This window comes from Arachis ipaensis, chromosome B6 (assembly GCF_059453495.1).
Source record: "Arachis ipaensis isolate K30076 ecotype BB chromosome B6, ASM5945349v1, whole genome shotgun sequence".
In the NCBI taxonomy this organism is placed as follows: Eukaryota; Viridiplantae; Streptophyta; class Magnoliopsida; order Fabales; family Fabaceae; genus Arachis; species Arachis ipaensis.
In genome coordinates, this window is record NC_142441.1 from 69,672,835 (window position 1) to 69,695,106 (window position 22,272).

The 22,272-nt window shown below is 37.5% G+C and overlaps 3 protein-coding genes across 3 annotated transcripts; 1 reads left to right on the forward strand and 2 right to left on the reverse strand.

Moving 5' to 3' along the window:
• The first annotated feature begins 496 nt into the window (after window positions 1–496).
• On the forward strand, window positions 497–9,924 carry LOC107619883 (formin-like protein 20). The gene is made up of 20 exons (XM_088490705.1): window positions 497–569; window positions 1,764–2,467; window positions 2,545–2,766; window positions 2,853–3,023; window positions 3,435–3,744; window positions 4,189–4,422; window positions 4,627–6,883; window positions 6,981–7,098; window positions 7,193–7,264; window positions 7,349–7,447; window positions 7,634–7,675; window positions 7,918–7,998; window positions 8,090–8,140; window positions 8,226–8,307; window positions 8,403–8,497; window positions 8,594–8,665; window positions 8,754–8,870; window positions 8,955–9,023; window positions 9,103–9,169; window positions 9,259–9,924. The coding sequence occupies exons 1-20, from the start codon at window positions 497–499 to the stop codon at window positions 9,582–9,584; spliced, it is 5,262 nt and encodes a 1,753-aa protein (XP_088346831.1). The 3' UTR covers window positions 9,585–9,924.
• A 511-nt stretch (window positions 9,925–10,435) lies between these two features.
• LOC148561239 (uncharacterized) lies at window positions 10,436–11,684 on the reverse strand. The gene has a single exon (XM_088491480.1). It carries the CDS (start codon window positions 11,558–11,560, stop codon window positions 10,577–10,579), a length of 984 nt encoding a protein of 327 aa, XP_088347606.1. The 5' UTR covers window positions 11,561–11,684; the 3' UTR covers window positions 10,436–10,576.
• Window positions 11,685–16,356: 4,672 nt separating this feature from the next.
• Window positions 16,357–22,060, reverse strand: LOC148561240 (uncharacterized). The gene is made up of 18 exons (XM_088491679.1): window positions 21,905–22,060; window positions 21,579–21,677; window positions 21,350–21,432; window positions 21,179–21,263; window positions 21,002–21,088; window positions 20,304–20,365; window positions 19,943–20,136; window positions 19,797–19,857; window positions 19,396–19,573; window positions 18,663–18,701; window positions 18,486–18,547; window positions 18,323–18,359; window positions 18,164–18,213; window positions 17,774–17,843; window positions 17,338–17,413; window positions 17,048–17,127; window positions 16,737–16,805; window positions 16,357–16,593 (listed from the first exon to the last, which is right to left on the reverse strand). Exons 1-18 carry the CDS (start codon window positions 21,968–21,970, stop codon window positions 16,534–16,536), a joined length of 1,458 nt encoding a protein of 485 aa, XP_088347805.1. The 5' UTR covers window positions 21,971–22,060; the 3' UTR covers window positions 16,357–16,533.
• Window positions 22,061–22,272: the final 212 nt, after the last annotated feature.

Here is a 22,272-nt window from a genome sequence, read left to right on the forward strand (position 1 = left end):
TTGCATTGTGTTCCATGAATTCCTCTTTCACGTTTCCATGCATTTTTTGCATGTTATCGTCCTCAGCTCGTCCTCTTCGTCGTCGTCGTCGTCGTTGAAAATCATACATTAGGTCACACTTCCTTCTTCTTCTTCTCACTCATATCATCATTATTCCCCTTTCTCACTACAACACTATCTTTCTTCAATTTCCTCCTCTATTATTCTAATTATTATTTATCATCTCTCACCATTTCCATTACCCTTTCATAACCCCCTTTTTTACTTACAAATGTATATATTTATATCTCTCTAGAATTTGTTGGCAATAATTAATATAATCACCTTCTTTTTGTACGGGATGATTAATTTGCATAATCGATATTGAGAAATTGGACAAGATTGGGCGATTCATTTGGAAAACGAGTCGTATAGAATGCCAGAGTATTGATTTTGGATTCAGGGATTGGAATTTTGATCGGTTTGGATCCCAGAGGGGAAGAAACAGCGCCATCCCATGGCGCTGTTCAAAAAGTTCTTCTACCGGAAGCCGCCGGATCGACTCCTTGAGATCTCCGAGAGGGTCTTTGGTACGCATGCATTCCCCTTCTTACATTTTTCCAATTTCTTATTTGGATGCATTTCCTTCTGATACGTTACGTTTGTTCTTGGTTAATTTTGGAACAATGCATATGTATGTAGATTTATATACGTAAATGGTAATGTGGTAGTTATAGTTATTACAATGCAGAGTCTAATGTTCCATTGAGTTGAGAGCTATTGTTATAATGTGCTTCTAAGAATGGAATGGATTGAATTTTGTTGCATTCATTCCCTCTTCTGTTTGGGGAAGCTGGATATGGGGTTCTTCAGAGTGTGATAGATAGCATCTGGAATCGGATACTAATTAAGGGTTTAACTACTACTTTACAGAACATATGATGATACATCAATTATTCATTGAATGATTCTTGCAGTCTGATAGTAGAGTTTGGAATGACAGTTTGCATGGTGGCTTTGTAGTTATAGATTTTGATAAAAGTCTTAAGGCTGTAATTTGCTGGCTCTCGAGCATGATATTATTGGTTGTGGTTAAGCAATCCAACCCAATGAGAATTTATATGCTGGAATAGGGGATAGTCATATATATCTTGAATAAATAGAATGGTTAGTCTATTTGTTACTGCATCTTGATATGAAATCTGTATTGTTCCTGTAACCACCATGTGCCAGCTTTATAACATTTATTTATGTGGTGTTTTATACTTCCATCTCTTTCTTCATTGAAGGTTTTTTTTTTTTTTCTTTCTTTTGCTGTAGTTTTGGAAGGCATTCTTTAAAGTGGAATATAGGTTAAAGACTTCAATGGAAATAAAATATTGAATGTGGATATTTGTTTCTTCTGGTCACCAACTACTTTATTGCCATAATATGTTACCACTGAACCTTCTCTCTCTTTTTTTCTTTGTTTCTTCCCCATGGTTGTGGTAATTCTGGAAGATATGCTTTAAAGTTAAGACCATTACACATCAGCATGTTATCGAACTCAATTTATTTTTTCTTTGTGAGACTATTGTTCCTAGACAACTATATTTATTTATGCTCTAAGATAACTGCTTCAATTAAATTTTAGTAAACTAAAGAAGGTATTTGCCAGCTTGAATTAGTTTATCTGATATGCACTTAAGGTCTTTGGATTTTTAAGATTCTGGTTATAATGAAAATAGAACTCTTGTATTACATAGTGCAGCATGTTACTTATATTTGTTATGTATTTTTTTCAGTATTTGACTGTTGCTTCTCGGCGAATGTGTTGGAAGAAGAAGCATACAGAGATTATATAGGGGAAATAGTAGCACAGCTAAAAAATCAATACTTTACAGATGCTTCAATCATGGTATTCAATTTCAGAGACCGGGAAACGCGGAGCCAGATGTCAGATGTGTTGGCACAATTTGCCATGTTGACGGTTATGGAGTACCCTCGGCAACATGAGGGTTGTCCGCTACTCCCTCTGGAGATGGTGCACCATTTCTTCCGATCAAGTGAAAGCTGGTTGTCTGTGGAGGGGCAGCATAACGTGGTGTTATTGCATTGCGAAAGGGGGGGTTGGCTTGTCTTGGCGTTCATGCTAGCAGGCTTTCTTTTGTACAGGGGGCAGTATACAGGGGAGTTGAAGACTCTTGAAATGATGTACAAGCAAGCATCTAGAGAAGTCTTACGACTCTTTTCTCCTTTGAATCCCCAACCTTCTCAGTTGAGATATCTCCAGTATGTTTCCAGAAGACATTTGGGTTCTGAGTGGCCTCCACAAGAAACGCCCTTGCTTTTGGACTATTTGATCCTCAGAAACCTTCCATTGTTTGATGGTGGAGAAGGTTGCAGGCCTATTGTTCGTGTCTATGGTCCAGACCCTACAAGACCTGCCAATAGTAGCTCTAACATTCTTTTCGAAACTCCAGGTTCCCTCATTCAACACTACCCGCAGGTGATGTAAAATTATGTTATTCTTCAATTGATGAGAATTCATTCGATATCATGTCTTCTAAGAAATTTTAACCACAGGCAGAATGTACGCTCGTGAAAATTGATATCCATTGTCGTGTTCAAGGGGATGTTGTTCTTGAATGCATACATTTGAGTGAAGATTTAGTTGGCGAGGAAATGATTTTTAGAATAATGTTTCATACTGCATTTGTTCGCTCAAACACATTGATCTTGAGTCGTGACGATATTGATATTGTGTGGGATTCAAAGGAGCAGTTCCCCAAGGACTTTAAAGCAGAGGTAATTTTACCTTTTATTTATTGTAAGTTTGTTACTACTTTTATGTTATGTCATCGTCATTAAAACCACACTCGTATTTGCATCAGGTGCTTTTCTTGGACGCTTATGCTCTTGTACATAATCTATCCCCAATCAACGTAAGTCGAGATGTAAATGACAGTGAAAGTGATTCACCTGATGAGTTTTATGAAGTGGAAGAGATCTTTACGAATGCAATTGATGCACTTGAAGGTAGAGGAGAGTTTGGTTCTCCTATGGTCCGTGATGATAGAAGTCATATAGACATTTGGAAAGATTCTTCAGATCCTCAAGCCTCTACTTCAGATGATGGGAGTCACCAACAGGAGGTTAGAAGGGTAGAATTCGATCCTCAAGCCTCTACTTCAGATGATGGAAATCACCAACAGGAAGTTGAAAGGATAGCCTCTATTTCAGATGATGGGAATCACCAACAGGAGGTTGGAAGGGTAGAATCCGATCCTCAAGCCTCTATTTCAGATGATGGAAATCACCAACAGGAGGTTGGAAGGGTAGAATCCGATCCTCAAGCCGATCCTCAAGCCTCTATTTCAGATGATGGGAATCACCAACAGGAGATTGGAAGGGTAGAATCTGATCCTCAAGCCTCTACTTCAGATGATGGGAGTCACCAACAAGAGGTTAAAAAGGTAGAATTCGATTCTCAAGCCTCTACTTCAGATGATGGGAATCACCAACAGGAGGTTGGAAGGGTAGAATCTGATGTTAACATAGTTAAAGACATTGTTATTGATGATGTCAAATACAAGTTTCAAGAGATGACAGATTCGGATCCTCATGAGGTTAAAGACATTGTTGTCGATGAAGTGGAGATTAAGTCGAATTCAATTGCAGATAAAATGAATTTGCAAGATGAGGTGACAATTATGCACAAAAATTTTGATGAAAAAGAGGAAAAGCATGATCTTTCTATGTCACATTCTGATCATAAACTACATTCATCTACTGAAAAGAAGCATCATTCTCCCAAGTTAAAGATTAAACATCATGAACAACATAGTCACGAACAACATGGTGATGAGGCAAAGCATAACCACGAACAACATGGTGTTGAGGCAAAGCATCACCACGAACAACAGGGTGTTGAGGGAAGACGTCATCATCAGGAACATCATGAACGTCACCCTGAACATCATGGTCACGAGGGAAAGCATGCAAAGGCAAGTGTAGCAGCTAAGTGGATTCCAAGTAACAAGGGTTCTTACCAGGATTCAATGCATGTATATTATCCAGCGTCAAGCCCCCATTACGTACCAACGAGTCCTCGAGGAAGGTCTCATAGTATTTCCCATCTTTCTGAGTTGAAAAGTCCTAAAGGGAGGAGCACTTCAAAATCTTTAGAACATATAGAACTTGATACTACCTCTCCATCGTCATCCTCACCTTCAGTTAAAGACCCACCTCTTGAGTCAACCACTCAAGAACCACACCTTACTTCAAATCCAATACTTCTGCCAGTACCTCCTCCACCCCCACCCCCACCTCCATCTAGTAGACTACCTACAACTCCTCCCCCTCCGCCTCCACCCCCACCCCCACCCCCACCTCCATCTAGTAGACTACCTACAACTCCTCCTCCTCCTCCTCCCCCTCCACCCCCACCCCCACCTCCATCTAGTAGACTACCTACAACTCCTCCTCCTCCTCCTCCTCCTCCCCCTCCACCCCCACCCCCACCCCTATCTAGTAGACTACCTACAACAACTCCTCCTCCTCCTCCTCCTCCTCTCCCACCCCCACCCCCTTCAATATCATCTTTTGACCATAGAGACAAGTCTGTTTATCCATCCGTATCTGTAGTTGGGGAATTATCAAATGTAGTCTCCCTTTCTAATTCACCACCACCATCATTAACAACACCACCCCCTCCACCTCCACCACTACCACCACCTTTTTCAAAATATGGAGTTCCAACAATTCCTCCATCTTCCCCTCTCTATATTCCTTTTACACAAGAAGATCCTAGACATCTTCCCTTGCCGACCTCCACTACATTGTTTCAAATTCCACCACCACCACCTTTACCACCATCATCCTTGACTTTACCATCCTTCACTAATGTAGATAGTAATCCACCACCACCCCCTCTTTTACCTGAATGTCTACCAACACAACCTCCATCTCCCTTGATTACATGTCCACCACCGCCACCGCCACCACCGCCACCACCACCACGGCCTCTACCCCCACCCATTTCAAGTAGGGCTTCACCGCCACCACTACATTCTTCTCCATTAAATGAATTACTTGAAACACCACCACCACTATTTCCTTCATCAAGTGGAGCACCACCTATACCACAACCTCCTCCACCAACACCAGCACTTCCTTCATCAAGTGGAGAACCACCTGCTCCTCCATCAAATGCACCACTATCAACACCACCATCCCCTCCGTTATCAAGTGGAGCACCACCACTACCATCACTACTTGCTTCATCAAGTGGTGCACCACCTATACTACCACCAGCTCTTCCTCTATCACACGAAGCAGCAGCACCACCACCATCACTTCCTTCGTTAAGTGTAGCACTACACATGCCACTACCTCGCCCTCCTCCACCAATTTATAGAAATCAACCTCCTCCACCTCCTCCAATGAATGAATCACCCTCTCCTCCACCCACTCCTCCGCCTACTCCTCCGCAACCTCCAATGCATGCTATATCCCCTCTGACAATGCATGCAGCACTATCTCCTCCCCCACCTTCTCCGCCACCTAGTGCTCCTCCCTCACCTCCGAAGCCTGCAGCACTACCTCCTCCACCACCTTCCACGCATGCAGCACTATCACCTTCGGCAGCTCCGAATCATACAACACCACCTCCAATGCATTCAGCACCACCACCTCCGCCACCTCCTCCCCCACCTCCAACGCATTCAGCACCACCACCTCCGCCACCTCTGCCACCTCCTCCCCCACCTCCAATGCATTTGGCACCACCACCTATGCCACCTCAGATGCCTGCAGCACCACCTCCTCCCCCACCTCCAATGCATTCAGCACCACCACCTCCGCCACCTCCTCCCCCACCTCCAATGCATTCAGCACCACCACCTCCGCCACGTCCGCCACCTCCTCCCCCACCTCCAATGCATTTGGCACCACCACCTATGCCACCTCAGATGCCTGCAGCACCACCTCCTCCCCCACCTCCAATGCATTCAGCACCACCACCTCCGCCACCTCCGCCACCTCCTCCCCAACCTCCAATGCATTTGGCACCACCACCTATGCCACCTCCGATGCCTGCAGCACCACCTCCTCCGCCACCTCCTCCCCCACCTCCAATGCATTCAGCACCACCACCTCCGCATGCACCACCACCACCTCCGCCACCTCCGATGCATGCAGCACCACCTCCTCCTCCGCCACCTCCGCCGTCTACAATGCATGCGGCGTCACCTCAGATGCATGGAGCAACACCTCCTCCACCACCTCGGGTAAATGCAGCACCACCACCTCCGCCGCCTCCGATGCATGTAGCGCCACCTCCAGTGCGTGGAGCAGCACCTCCTCCGCCACCTCCTCCACCTCCAATGTCAGGAGCGCCACCACCTCCAATGCCCAGAGCGCCACCACCTCCACCACTTCCAGGAAGCCGCGGCCCACCTCCGCCACCTCCAATGCCCGGAGTGCCACCTCCTCCACCTTCTTCAATTCCCGGAGCACCACCGCCACCTCGAATGCCCGGAGCGCCACCACCTCCACCTCGAATGCCCGGAGCACCACCGCCACCTCCGATGCCAGGAGCGCCACCTCCTCCACCTCGAATGCCCGGAGGGCCTCCACCTCCTCCAATGCCTGGAGCACCTCCGCGAGGACCAGGCCCTCCTCCGCCTCCTCCTCCTGGAGTTGGTGGCCCAGGCCCACCTCCGCCTCCTGGTAGTGCTCCAGGTGGTGGACCTCCACCGCCTCCGTTGGGAAGAGGTGGTGGAGCTGCTAGAGGGCGTGGGCTCACACGTAATACAGCGATGCCTCGACGATCCCCCTTTAAGCCTTTGCATTGGAGTAAGGTTAGCAGGGCAATGCAAGGGAGCTTATGGGAAGAATTGCAAAGAAGTGCGGAACTTCAAACGTAATCATTTGAATTTCCATTCTCTCTCTATATAATTTCAATTTCAATATCCTTTCCTTAATAGTGTATTAATTGTTTGTTTTACATTCAATCTTAGTGCACAAGAGTTTGACGTTTCAGAGCTGGAGAAGCTTTTTTCTGCAAGTGCTCCAAAAGCTGCTGATAAATCTGCCAAATCCAAAGCTGCTGCACCCAAAACTGATAAAGTCCAGTTGGTATTCTCTTCTTCTATATATGAATACTCTCGAAATTCATTTTTCATGTTTGGTTTTCACTTATTCAATTCTGTATTTGTACTCTTAATTGAAGATCGATTTACGAAGGGCCTATAATACTGAAATTATGCTCACAAAGGTTAAGATGCCACTTCCTGACATGATGGTAATTAAGCTCATTCTTTTCATATAGGCTCCCTCCAGTACATTTTTCGCTTTCTTTCCTAACAAGTTTAATACATATTCTCAGGCAGCAGTGCTAGCCATGGATGAGGCAGTGTTAGATGGTGATCAGGTGGAAAATCTCATCAAATTTTGTCCTACTAAAGAGGAGATGGAAACTTTGAAGGTGATGGCCTTATTAAAAATATATGCATAATTTCTTGGATCTTGTTATGATGGCAATGAGGGGATCTTGCTTCTCTGGCATTTGATGTTCTTATTACTATCACATTGCCTATAGACAAGGCTTAGCTTTTGTAATTCCTTGGATTTTGTTTTCTAATTTTGGTTCATCTTGATTATGCTTATTTAGGGATACACTGGTGACCCGGAGGCTTTAGGAAAATGTGAACAGGTGTGTTAATAAGTTCTTTCAACCAATGTATCATTATATATAGAGTAATCGTGAAAAGAAAATTGTTCATTGAGGGGAACATATATTGAACTTATAAGAGGTTCCTCTGTTAATTGATAAGCTAATTGATTCAAGTGTTTGTGTCTTCAAAAATTGACTTATAAAAAAGGCTATTTTGGTATTTGTTAGTTCAAGCTAAGGACCAGCCTGTGTAATATTTTCATGTTCTTGTTATGCTTCAGTATTTTATGGAGCTGATGAAAGTGCCAAGAGTGGAGGCAAAATTAAGAGTGTTCTCTTTCAAGATTCAGTTTGGGACACAGGTTTGCTGATTCTCAAGGTGTTTTGCCTGAATTTGTTTTCAATTTGGTTTTTCTTGTTTCACTTCACTTTATTTTTTTCCACTTGATGCAGGCTGAAGACTTCAAGAGCAGTTTAAACACTGTGAACTCTGCCTGTGATGAGGTACTTGATAATTTGCTTACAAAATTAATAAAAGTTTTTCTTTTCTTGTATTTTTGTGGACTGGTACATTTTGCTTTGATAATAGGTCCGAAATTCAGTTAAACTGAAGGAGATTATGAAGAAAATTCTTTATTTGGGAAACACATTGAATGAAGGCACTGCAAGGGGTATGTTCTTTAACTATCTTCTAGAACCAATTTCAATCATGATCACAAATTGAACTGATAGTAGGTGTGAAAATATTTGTATTTGCATGGTACAGGAGCTGCAGTTGGGTTCAAGTTGGATAGTCTCTTAAAGCTTACTGACACTCGGGCTACTACCGGTAAAATGACACTGATGCATTATCTTTGCAAGGTATAAATTCCGTTTGCAATGCATAATCTAAAGAATTTTGTCAGAGTACAATAAAGGATGAATCATCTACCAAAAAATGCTTATTTAAAACTGCAGGTCCTGGCTGAAAAGTCTCCATCACTCCTTGATTTTCACCTTGACCTAGTTAACCTGGAAGCAGCCACTAAGGTGATGATTTGTTTTTGGCTCTTGTATCCACATCATGGATAATGCAATTGCAACATATATATATTGATTAGGATACCAAATTTTGCAGATACAATTGAAGATGTTAGCAGAAGAAATGCAGGCACTCATCAAGGGATTAGAAAAGCTTAAACAGGAGCTTGCTGCATCTGAAACTGATGGCCCCGTGTCTGATGTTTTCCGTAAGGTGTTTAGCCTTTTATGTCACTTTTTGTCTTTGATTGTATCATATCATATATAATAAAATTGATGACAAAGAATTCTTTTTCAGACACTTAAAGAATTCCTTTCTATAGCGGAGTCGGAGGTGGAATCTGTAACAAACCTATATTCTTCAGCGGTAATCTGGTTAAACCATCATTACTAGTAGAATAATGCATAGGACATGTATAAAGATTTTGTAATTTGTGTGTGGACAGGGTAGAAATGCAGATGCACTTGCACTATATTTTGGTGAGGATCCAGCTCGCTGTCCATTTGAGCAAGGTAATAATGCTTACTCTTGTTCTTGTATCAATGAGAGGACTTGGTTTGCCTTGGCTTAATGTATGTATTTCATTGTTGATTGATTACAGTTACTGCTACTCTCTTGAATTTTACAAGACTGTTCCGAAAATCACATGATGAAAATGTCAAACAAGCGGAGGCAGATAAGAAGAAAGCGGAGAAAGAGGCTGAAATGGAGAGGGAGAAGGCTAAAGCCGGGACGCCAAGAAAGGGAGATGGCCAGACGCCGAGGAAGTTTGATAGAGACATGGATGGCCAGACGCCGAGGAAGTTTGACATGGATGGCCAGACACCGAGGAAGTTCGACATGGATGGCCAGACACCGAGGAAGTTCGATAGAGAGATAGATGCGGAGACACCAAGAAAGGGTGACAAAGAGATGGAAGAAAGCTGAGAAAGCAAAGGAGAAGAAAGTATCCTCCCTTTTCCAAGATGGACAAGTCTATTTGGCCTCTTAAGGCTGGCGAAATAGCTAGCCACTTTGAGAGCTTCTGAGATGATTCTCTGATGGCATGTTGTTGAATCAGAATTCCATTGATCATCATCATCTATGGCTCCACACTCTGGTGATCAGCGCGGGTTCTTCAGATGCTAATGAATATGATGGACGGATGTAAGAAGAAGAAATCGGCTTCCGCGTTCATCCTTCCTGCACCAGAGCCTCATGCCTTGGGATTGTGAAGCACCAAAATCCATCTCATCAGTAGTACCATGAAACCTTGTACAAAGTTGTAACCCCCCCCCCCCCCCCATTACTTTAGGATCCAATTCTTTCTAATGTAACATAGAAATTAGAGATTTTGGTAGGATATACTTAAGATCATGTTGTATAGGTGTCAGATTAAGAAACAGAATTAGAAAATCAGGTCTCTGTACTGTAACTGTAATATAAGTGAAAAGCAGGCCAAAGTTATAGATGTTTGTAAAGTGTAATAGGTACCCTGCACTCTGAACGGATTTTAACAGTGAAAAATTCAGACAGATTAGTGTTGTATCTATCCAATTATACTAGTTTACTCTTCAGAATTGTTTGCCTGAATTATTATATCAGATAGTATGAGTTTATAAAGGCTTTTCCAATTGTTTGATTAAAACTATTCACCTTATTACACTAAATAATAGTAGTATAATCCCCTAAATATCTTCTACAACATCCTCATAAATACTAAATAAAGTAATTAAGAATGTTATTTAGGAGGATGTATTATGAAGATGAGTCAAAATGAAAGGAAATAAATAAATAAATAAACAGAAGGCTTCATATATTATTCACACTGTAAAAGATCCAATGTACAATGATAATAAATTGATGGAATAAAAAGAATTCCTTCTTCCCTCTCTGAATATCTGAAAATTCCAACAAAAAAAAACATGCTACCTTGTTACTCAAGGTAGCTCGTCAAAATTCTTGTTCCCCAAGTAACCTGTGAATTCAGCAGTCAACAGATTCTGGTCTTCTTGATCAACCAATGATGCTGCTATCTTGCAGCTTTTGTAGAAAATGCAGCTCACAATTGTATCAAGTATGATGAAAATAGAGTACAAATAAGCGATGAGAATGCCCTCTAAAGCAATCCAAGGCCACAGCTTCCCACCAATCTCATAACTTCTTACAATCCTTATTTGGAACAATGCTTCAATGGCTGCCAGCCCTGCATTCGCAGGCAGAGCCAAGAACAGAGCCATTGATGTCCTTCCCCTTAGAAGAACACATGCTTTAAGAATCGCCATGTATCCACCTTTTCCCTCCATGCCAGAGAGTGTGAGTGCCATGTTGCATATCACAAGTGCATTGGCAAGTATCACCGAGAAGAGAATGGCCCCCGCCGCCGACAGGAGACTCGAGCAGCTCAGGGAGGAAGAGTAGCCGAGGCCTTCCGTGACGGCGAAGGCCAGGAAAAGAAGGCAAAAGGAAGTTGCATTTGCTGAGAGGATAAAGAAAGAGTTGTGAAAATAAGTGTGTAGAAGTGGCTTGTAATGTGAGAATATACAAGTAAAGGATGGTGGAATTGTTATGATTGGTTTTTGGTTATTGCTAAGTGCTTGAATTACTGATGCTTTTGCAATGAGGAGAAAAGTGAGTGTGAATGGAAGGGTGAAGATTGAGGAAGTGATTGTTTGAGAGACTTTGAGGTTGAGAATTGAGAAGAACTGTGATGATGATGGGAACCCTGCAGCAGAGAATAGAGCCTTGAGGTGATTGAATATATGAAGCATGATTGATGAGGAAGAAGCAGAAGAAAAAGAAGAAGAAATGAGTATTGAGAGTGAGAATGGAATGGCTAGAAATGCTGCTGTTGAAGTGAAATAATGATAGTTTTGAAGGAATGTGTAGATTGATCTTCTCAGAATCTTGCTTGAGACTTCCATTGTAAAGAATGTGATGAATTATGCATAAAATGAATGAAGACTCTTTTTAAGGCTCAACACAATGGAAGTATTTTACCTTAGAGAATGTTTTGACAGAGTGTGGATTATTCAAAAGGGCACATGGAGAACACACCCTTTATCCTTGGCAATTAGTGATTTGGTGTGACACCCTCTTTTGATTACTTAAAATGCACATTTCTTAGTAGCTTTATTATTGCTATTGCCTACAAAATATTTAAATTATTAGGGGTGTCCGCGGATCGGATATGGTCGAAAATTCGATCCGATCCGCACAATTTCCATCAGATATGATATCCGCACTTTTTAGTGTTGGATCCGATCCGCACATTTGTGGATCGAATCGGATCGGATATCGGATATATCCGCATAATTAAACCTTATCTTTTTAATCATATTTCTATGTAAAAGAATTCGATAAAAATATTTCTTTTATACTTTTAAACTTATTTATTTCTAAAATATTTTTAATCAAACTCTTTTTAAATAACAAAAATAAAATAATACAATATATAAATAATAATTACTAACTAAAACATACAAATAAGTAAATATAATACCAAACATATATATATTTATTTATTTTTTAATTATTATAGTGCGAATCTGCGGATCCGCAGATCGGATACGCGGATGTAGAGCAGATATCCACGATCTGATCCACAAAGGATACGGATCGGATATTTACTGCGGATTTACGGATATGATCCGATCCATAGACACCCCTATAAATTATGACATATATGAATCATTCAGTTATGGACCCATTAGCCTTGAAATTTAAGAGTCTTTTATGGCTTTAATAAAGGTTCAGTTCAAATCAGCCGAGCTAACAATCAGAAAATAAAACAGAATTTACTTTGCGTTTTCGTATAGCATATACAGAATGATTCGTGACATTTCTCTTTTTGGATACTTTTCACGTGGGGTAAATAAATTGAACGTAGCTTGTAAGATATAATAGCCAAATAGTACTATTCTTTATAGTATAATAATAATATGATATGATATATCATATGGTTTGAAATTACGTACCTTCAACTTCTGTCAACAATTATTAGAAAAGGGACCCCAACATAATATGAATACAACCCCATTTTAACATTAAATCACATGCTTATCAGTCATTAAAATGGATATAGTTTTTGGTAGGGCATTATGCTACATTATATAACAATAATTATCCAGCGAACCTTCATAATTTTCTTCTCTTAATCATGCTTTTCTATTCAAATTTTAAAACAATTAAAAACATATGGTTCAATGAAATAAAGGGCAATTTTAAGTAGGGTATTTGCCGTGCAGTTTGGTTCAGTTTTAAGGGAAAAAGTCATCCGATTCGAACGCTTAATTTATATGCGGTGCGATTTGGATTGGATGAACTTTTTTTTGAAAATCCGATCCGATCCGATCCAATTACAAGCGGTTTGGATCGGTTTGGATTTGCGGTTTTTTAAATAAAAAAATTAAATACATATAATAAATCTTAACCTCAAATTTTAAATAATCAACAATGACATAACAACTCTTAACATATCTTAAAAAACCAACGATAACATAACAATAGAAATAAAATTATAGGTTAGTTAAAATAAATAAATAAATAATATTTTAAACATAAAATATTTATTAAATAATAATAATACATGAATAATAGAAAAATGTATAACAAATTGAACATGTTATAAATATAATTGTAAATATAATAATAAAATAATAATATTATAGCACATTGTGCGGTTTGGATTGGATTGGATCGGTTATGAAAAGTAGATCCGAAATCCGATCCAATCCAACGGTTTGCAAAAAATAGAATCCAATCAAATCCGAATTAATACGGTTTTAATCGATTTTCAATTTGGATTGGATTAGATGAGCGGTTTAATTTGGATCGATTTGGATTTGAACACCCCTTAAGAAATTCGAAATTATAATTTATCAAATTCTGGGGTCTAATCTGAGTTGGAGGCATTGTGGCCAATGAAAAGTGTGGTGATTATTAATGACTAATTTTCTGGTGTGCGTATCTTTCAGTTGGTGAGCTATATGTTCTTTGACCCGGTAAATTAGTTAGAGGGTTTCCCATTAATTAGTGATAAGGCCTTATCTTAATTTGATTTGATTTGGTTTAGGTTTAGGATTATAAATTATATATTAATATTAATAATAAATAGTACAAATGGCAATATTTTATAGTTAGAGAATTGTTGGTATTTTATCTTCCACTTGTTTTCCTTGTTGAGATGTCAACACATTCCGTGACATTCCAACTGAACTTTAATTGTGATTAGGTAATTGGATACAAAATAACAATCATGCAAAATTTGAAACATTAGAGGCTTTATTCTTCTTTTGTATAGTATAGAGAAAAAAGAAAACAAAAACGTAAGAAGACAAAAAGTAAGAAGCTTAGGAGCATCATCAAAATACAACAACTATATATATACATAATGCATGTGTCAAGTGTCGGTTCCTTTTCTTTACTATTTCATATTTAAGCTTAAGAACAAAAAAAAACCCACATGTATGGTTTATTTAAATTGACTTTGACAAATATTATTTTATATGATTAACTAAGTCTAAGTTCAATTTAAAAGTAATGTGATGAGCCTACCTTAAAATAAAAATTAGGGTAAAGTATATTTTTTGTCCCTAAAGTTTAGCAAAAGTTTCAAAAATACCCTTAAGTTTTATTTTGTTTCAATTTTGTCCTAGAAGTTTTCGATTTGCATCAAATATACCCTTAACAGCTAAATTTTCAAAAAAATTAAGACCAATCTAACAATAATGCATGAAAACTATGCTTGATTTGCTTGTGTTGAGGGTTGTTCTTATGAAATTGTTGTTGAATTGGTCTTAAATTTTTTGAAAAATTAGTCGTTCGGGGTATATTTGATGCAAATCGAAAACTTTTAGGACAAAATTGAAACAAAATAAAACTTAAGGGTATTTTTAAAACTTTTGTCAAACTTCAGGGACAAAAAATATACTTTACCCTAAAAATTATTAGTCTATGTGATGAGCATGCACTTGTAATTTAATATTGATTATAATGTGGTTAATCAACATATTTGACCTAACTTGAACTGCATGACATTTGTATAAGATTTCTTCCACTAAAGTTCCTAGAATAATTCCGGTTTTGAATCTAAATATTGTTAGGCATGTTAGCAATTTATTATTTCTAAAACTAAATGCTCCATAAATATTGAAACAAGACTTTCGCGTAATGTGTTATTAATTTATTTTGACTTATTGTCAATATAAAAACAAGGTTTCATATAAAGATCAAAGTATACATCATCTAAATCAGCAAAAACTTATAAATAGAAACATGTTATTAAATTAAATAATAATAGATTTTTTTTTTTTTTACATTGATAATCTATTATCTACTATTATAGTTAATTCATTTGTCATAGTTAAAAGCCTACCATTTCCTTGTGCAGATTTTGTTTTTGATATTGGAGTAGCAACGGTGTTTTTTCAAAATATAGGTTGACGGGGTGTTATTCTCAAATGTGGAACCGTTTAATTAGATAAACAAAAATCGGATTGAGGGATTTATGAAATCGGATCGAAGGATTTGTGAGAGAACAGAAATCGGACCGAGGGATTTCTGTTAAAAAAAATTAAAAAATTTGAAGTATAGAAATCGGACTCTCCGATTTGTGTATCTTCCACACTTTTGAAAAACACCAAAAATTACAATGTTAAGGTATATCATCACTTTTACTTTCATATATATAAAAAAGCGCCGTTCCTAATATCATTTTATGTATCTGTTTGCAACAAACTATCATTATTCATTTCCCTCCAACAAAATAATGCATCCATCAATTATCTTATAAGTATTTTGATATGATCATGCATATATTATTATATAGCTTGCAAAATGTAAAGAAACTATTTATATAGTATCAAACATATATAACAAGAAGTCACAAAAAAAAAAAAAAAGAGAAAACACAAAAGAAATTCTCTTCTTTCTCTCTCTCTCTCTAACAAATTCTCACTTCTCATTTTCTAGCTGTAAAAAAAATCTCACTCTCGATTCTTCTATATATTAACATATAGTAATCAATCCAAATTAGCAAAGTAATGGTTTTAATTTTTAAATTTAGAATAGAAATAGAATAAAGAGTAAAGTGACAAATAAATTCCTGAAAATTTACATTTCAGACATATTAGTCCCTAAAGAAAAAAAATACCAATAAAATCTTTTAACTTTTAAGATAACAAACGTGGACAAATTAGTTCAAATTCAGACCTTCTACTCTAATCATAAAGGATAATTTTCTACCCTAATCATAAAGGGTAATTTGAAGATAGTATGTCCACATCTGCTATCTTAGAAGACTTTATTGGTACTTTTTTTTCTTTAGGGACTAATCTGTGCCAAGTATAAATCCTTAGAGATTTATTTATCATTTTACTCTAGAATAAATTAACAAAATTTTCACAATAAAACTTATAACTTAAAATAATTTTTCTTATATGATTACTAGCTAAATCATTTTTTTACATTATCTCTCAATCCGGCAAACCAAAGATTAATCCGTTATGAATTTAAGTTCCATTTAAGAATATGTCATTAGTCAAATAGATTACTATATACACAAGGTGATAATCGAATTCTTAACATTTGTTTAAGCGGATGATTGACCTAACTACTCAATCAGCACAAGCTGGTTCCTCGTACATCATTCCCTGTAATTGGAAACCTGAGTTAAATTCTTAAAGCTGTAGTCTGCCAGCATTACTAGCCCAAATTTTCGTTTAGGTAAATAAAAATCATGTACATATATTAGAAAAAAGTGGGTTCGACTTCAACCCTATGATACAACAAAAGTGACCTCATTAACAGTCATTTATGAGGCCAAAGAATAGAGTGACTTGTAAATGAATTTGCAATAAACAAATATTAAGTTGGAAGCACTCCACAGCTTGTTTTGTTACTGAATTCTGCAGCCTTGTTCCTCTGCTCTAAGAAATATAAGGCCTCGTCTAATCCTCTACAAGGAAACAGAGAAATGATGCTTCTATAAGATAACAAACACATGAGGAAATCACAAAATGAAACTACACAGCAGAATGGATTATAAGAAGATGGAATTGAATGTCCTCCTCTGATTTATTCTTAAAAATGATCTAATACCTCTGTGGTATCTCTTATGCGAAGGAGATCCAATCTGTCCGAAGGCCTTCGGTTCGATAGGGTAGCCAGCTGCAAGCGAATGAGCATTAGTCCATTGCAACAGAAATAGCCCAGTTTGATGATTTTTTAAAGGTGAAAACTCAGGTGAATTCGACTTCAAGTGAAGTTGATACCTCAGAGTCGTTAGATGAAAATTTAGTCAAATCAGTCAAATTATCTAACGGCTCTTAGGTATCAACTTCACGTGAAGTCGACTGCACTTGAGTTTCCACCTTTTTTAAACAAATAAAAAACTTAAGATACGTAGTCACCCAAAAACTGAAACGCTCAGGGTCTCGTGTCGATGGCATCATCGCTTCAACATTCAGGAGTCTCTCGATTCTTCTTGGATCTGTATGATATTTCATATTTCTAGAGCTTAGTATTACATGGAGCATTACATTGTAAAGGTTCAAATCGGAAAATAACTTTGAACAGCATTACAACAGAGTACTATTTTGGAGAAAGAGGTGATGATCAATATATCTCATTTTTCACTCAACATAAAAATGACTGTAGAAATCCAATATTTAAGGTCAAAAAATTTTTGTCTAAAGATTACCTAGTCTTGTTGCTTCTCTAGCTCTTCTTATCCACGATCGAGCATTTTCTGCTGCATTACATGTCAATTCCTGTAACTGTAACGGCATAACAACCATACTCATTAGATGGAAAGCAAAACTTTACAGTAAAGAATTATATATGAAGGGGCATCACATTTATAATAAATAGAAGCTCAAAATTCAAAATAGGCATTTGAATCTTCATCTCACTTACAAATCAACAGACTAGAGACTACCAACTTTGCAAACTTGAATGATGAACGAGCAAATATCTTCATTGATCATTTTTAGTAACAAAGCGGATGCAGACAACATATATGCACTAGATTGAGAAGGCGTGTTTTTTATATCTTTATATATTTCTTGTAGATTCTAATATATTAGTATGCTAACCAAAAACTTACAAACATAATGTAAAAGATATAGTCAACTTACAATCTCTCTTTCTTTTGTCCCTTCTGCTGGCATAATATCCTGAACCCATTCAACCTGAGCAACACGATACCTGCATAAACATTGAAAACATGTGTCATAAAGATCTGATGAGAATTTATATTAGCTATCAACTACCTAACACAACCTTCTTTTCTTATCCAGCATTAAAAACACATAATCCAATTTTTTGTAAAAGAAAAAAAGGATCAGTTAAACAGCAAGAGAACTTGTTAAACATAACTCTTGTATTTATGAGCTTTGAGAGATTACTTATCCTAAGTTAAGCTTTAAAAACACATCAAGCTAAATCTTCCTAAATGAAAGGAGGAGAGAAAAATCCAGTTAAATAGCTAGAGAATTTGTTAAACATAACATCCACTAACAACTTACCCATCCTGATCCCATGAACGGATGATGCGAAATCTCCTGCGACTTTCAATCTGCATATAATGGTACTTGCTTAAAGACTGAAATGCTTCTCTTTAAGATAAAGAATATTATTGAGGTGAAAAGGAAAATGATATAAGAAGAAAAATGATATATCTTCACCTCTATATAGAAACGACCATCTGGAAGTGGCTCACACCTGTAGTGTCAAATAGAAAAAATATTTATTTAAAGAATGTGGCTTGCATGAGAACAAGTTTAATGCAAGGTTATGAGCTCAAAATTATTTTTCAGGTAAAAAGGATATCAAGCACGGAGAACCTACTCAGTGATTTCCACTTCACAGCCATACTCGGCTAAGGAACCTGTTGAAGAATCAGTGATAACCTACAGGACACCAGATGAATGAGGTTCGTCCAATCATGCAACTTAAGCCACATAACCAAAGGAAACAATAAACAATTAAAAAAAATGAAATCAAAAGACTTCAATAAATATCTACCATTCCCATCCGATGATTGCCTTCCATTATTCTTCTTACCTATTTTTAAAGAATAAATAGATTAAAACACAGATATGATATTTAGACTGTCTGAATATAGATATCATTTATCATTAGGTATATGAATTACTTTCACAAATTAAACATACAATAATGTTTTAAAACAGCTTTTTTACAGATTTTAAAGTAGCATGTGAAGTTTACACAAAAATCATGAATCACCAATTATGACACTCCTCACCAAATGTTGCAGTCAACTAACTCAATCACAACTGTTCAAATATATAAATGCAACCCCTCCAACTACTCAAGTTTTGAACAAAGGGTAAATGGAGACAATATATTAAATATAATATGTCCCTTGATATATAAAGAAGATTATTTAGATTTGTGCAATAAATATGTGAAAATATTTGCAATGCATACAAGTGTTCATTGGGTATTGACGTAATTCATCTGTAATTTATATGAAAAAAGAAATTGAAAATGATATTATAAATATATTATTTTATTTAAAACTAATATCTTTACCGGCAAACCAGAAGATTATTCAGCAAATCCCCCCCCCCCCCCATCAGTTAGAATACTTGTTTTTTCACATGGAGAAAAGGATACTTGTTAACGTACCAAACCACTCAAAACTACCCATCAACATTTACCAGATGGCACTACAAAAGACTGAATTATTTCTTAAGAACAATATGTTATAGCATAGCATCCATAATCAACTCACCATCAATCTATACCGAGGTTCAAATATATTGAGCGGAAACTTTTGACATGGTATGACAACATCCATAACAAAGAGGGGCAGCAAATCTACACCAGGGTTGATTAAACTGTCATGCTCTTGTTTCCGTTCTGCATACTCCTCAGGAAAGTTCTTCTCTATGATGTTCTTCAATGTCACACTAGAAAAAGGTTGACAAGACTATAAATATCTTAGCAAAAAAAGGTGTCCATAAAATCAATTAGAACTTTTATTTTGTTCCAACATCTAAGACTAAACCAAATTCAGCTAAATGTGTCCTCATAACCCTAGGATGTGCCTTGTATAAATACCAAAGGGAGTATTGAACTACAAACTTACAATCAGAGAACCACATAATAAGTCAAATTTTTTGACAGCTTTACCTGATTGAACATGTTCTTGGACTAATAAACAGAACTGTCCTGCACAAAGGGCATCTGTTCCCTAACAATTGAGGACAAGAATTAGCAGAGTAGAGATAAGATATGAATTCATAGAGAAAAGATAATCAAGATGAGCTAATACCAACCAGAATCCATTGACTGAAATAGACATGAACGGCAAAAGGAATGTCCACAAGGGGTTGTAACAGGTTCATACAGCAACTTCAGGCAGAGAGTGCAATCAAACTCATCGTTTCGCTCTGGTTGTGCATGTCTATCCATCCTTGTTGAATGAGATGGCAGTCTTTCCAAATTTCGAAGAGAAGCTTGAAGAGGATTGCTGCATAGTATCATAGGAAACAAAAAAGGAACCCGTGATCTACTTCAATAAGATGACTCTTGCAAAAGTCTACAATAAGTAATTTCATCAACATTTCTACAAGGAATACATAGAAAAGAAATTAAGGGGAAAAAGGAAGATACAGCAAGATTCATAATAAGTAGTACCTAAATGGATCGACTTGTAGACCGGAAAGAATAACATCCCTGGCTTTCTCATATTTCTCCAACTGTCAGTTTAATAAATTGTCATAGCAAGTTTTGCATAATATGCATAATATGAATACAATTATAAAGAAAATGTTGGCCACAAAAGCAAGTGTTAAAGAATTAAGCCCCTTAGCTCCGTATTCTGGCAAGACTAAAAGGGTTTACAATTGACTACAGCCACATAATAACTTTTTATGCCATAAAAAACTGGCAATTTTAGAGGACCTGCACAATAAAAAGTTAAAAACCACTTGAGACATCTACCTACATAAGCAACTAATTAATACTATACAAATCCAAATCATTTTCATTGTACTACTTTATTTACGACTATCCCCTAAATCACCATGAATTACTAAAATAATGTTGCCATTGTTCGTTGCTTATTATCCTAATAACCATAACAGCAATCATGTCCAGCTCCACAGCCTCGCTTCACTTCATGATATCCTACTCAAGCAGCTACTAACCCTCACAGGAGGTGTTTGGCATCATTCGGAAATCATATATGTAGGTAAGAGGGAGCTGATTTTGACATACGGTTATAGATTTTAAGAAACTAGTTCATATCTGAAGTGAATTAGAAATAAATATGGTTCTTAGAACTTAGAGGCGATTGATCCTATAAGGGAGATCAACCAATTTATGAAACTTACCAAAAGAAGTGCATGGGCCTTTAAAATGTAAGGATTAGCTGAATTACTTTGCAGGTCAACAAGCTTCTCAGCATCCTTCAAACCCAGCTGGAATGAATGTCAAGAGTCAACTACTAAGAGCAAATTAGTTTGGAAAGATGATAATATTCACCATGATCAAAACAATGCAGGACATACTTCAGCAAGTGTTGTAGGATCAAGCCCACTCAATGGTCTATGTTCCGAAGCCGATGGAGTTCTATGCTTTAAATATTGACTAATCCTGATTGGAAAACATTGTGGTTGCCATGAGACCACTAAGCAGCTTTACAAAACTTAATAAATTTGGGGGAATACTAAATAACCAACCTAATATAAGCTGCACAGCGATTGCCGAGGATGACCATATCACCAGATTTAATGTTATTGGCTCGCGAATAAAAGCTGATTGCCTGAATAAATATCAAAACTTTAGGGACATAGCATAAAGCATCACTTTGTCCAAATGTAAGGAGAGGAATAAAGCATGCATAAAAGTGGAAATCAAAACAATGCAACAAAAATCATTAGCATTAGCACCCTAAAAGTGAAACACTACCTCTTCCATTCTATTCTCTCGAAATGCTTCATTGCCACTCTGCACAAGCTCGTAAACATGGCGAAGTGTGTCCCACGGCAATCCGTCTGATTCTTTTTCCTGAAATCCAACCCATGCTACATTCTTTATAATAAAATCTAAACTAATTGTATACGAAAAGAGGGACCACAGAATAGCGAAAGTTGTCTAAGTTGTGACAGAAGGCAAAGTAGTATATGAGTAAAAGAAAGAAGGAAATTCGAATTGAAAATCGAAAATTGAAATTGAAAGAAAATGAATGAAAGAATGAATGGCGTAGAAGGAAGGGTACATTGATGAATACAGACCCAGACATAGTCATTGACATCGGGAAGGGCGTCGTGGAAGGGAGAAGGAGACGACGGAGCAGCCATGAAGAAGAAGAAGAAGATGCATAAGCGGACCAAAATCCACTACGTGCTCTCTCTCTACTCCGCTATCATTTCTTTCATATCTATAATAATGCCAGTCAACGGGGGCTTTGACTCACACGTGTAATATTCTCATTGGTTCCCACTTTCTCAGCCTTCTCTTGCCTTCTTTTACCGCCAATTAACCAACCACTGGCACTAAGCGTTCCCTACACGCCATTTCATTCTACTCTAGTAATTAGGGGTGTTATCGGTTTGGTTTGGTTCGGTTTTAGACTAAAAATCAATCGAATCGATTTATTCGG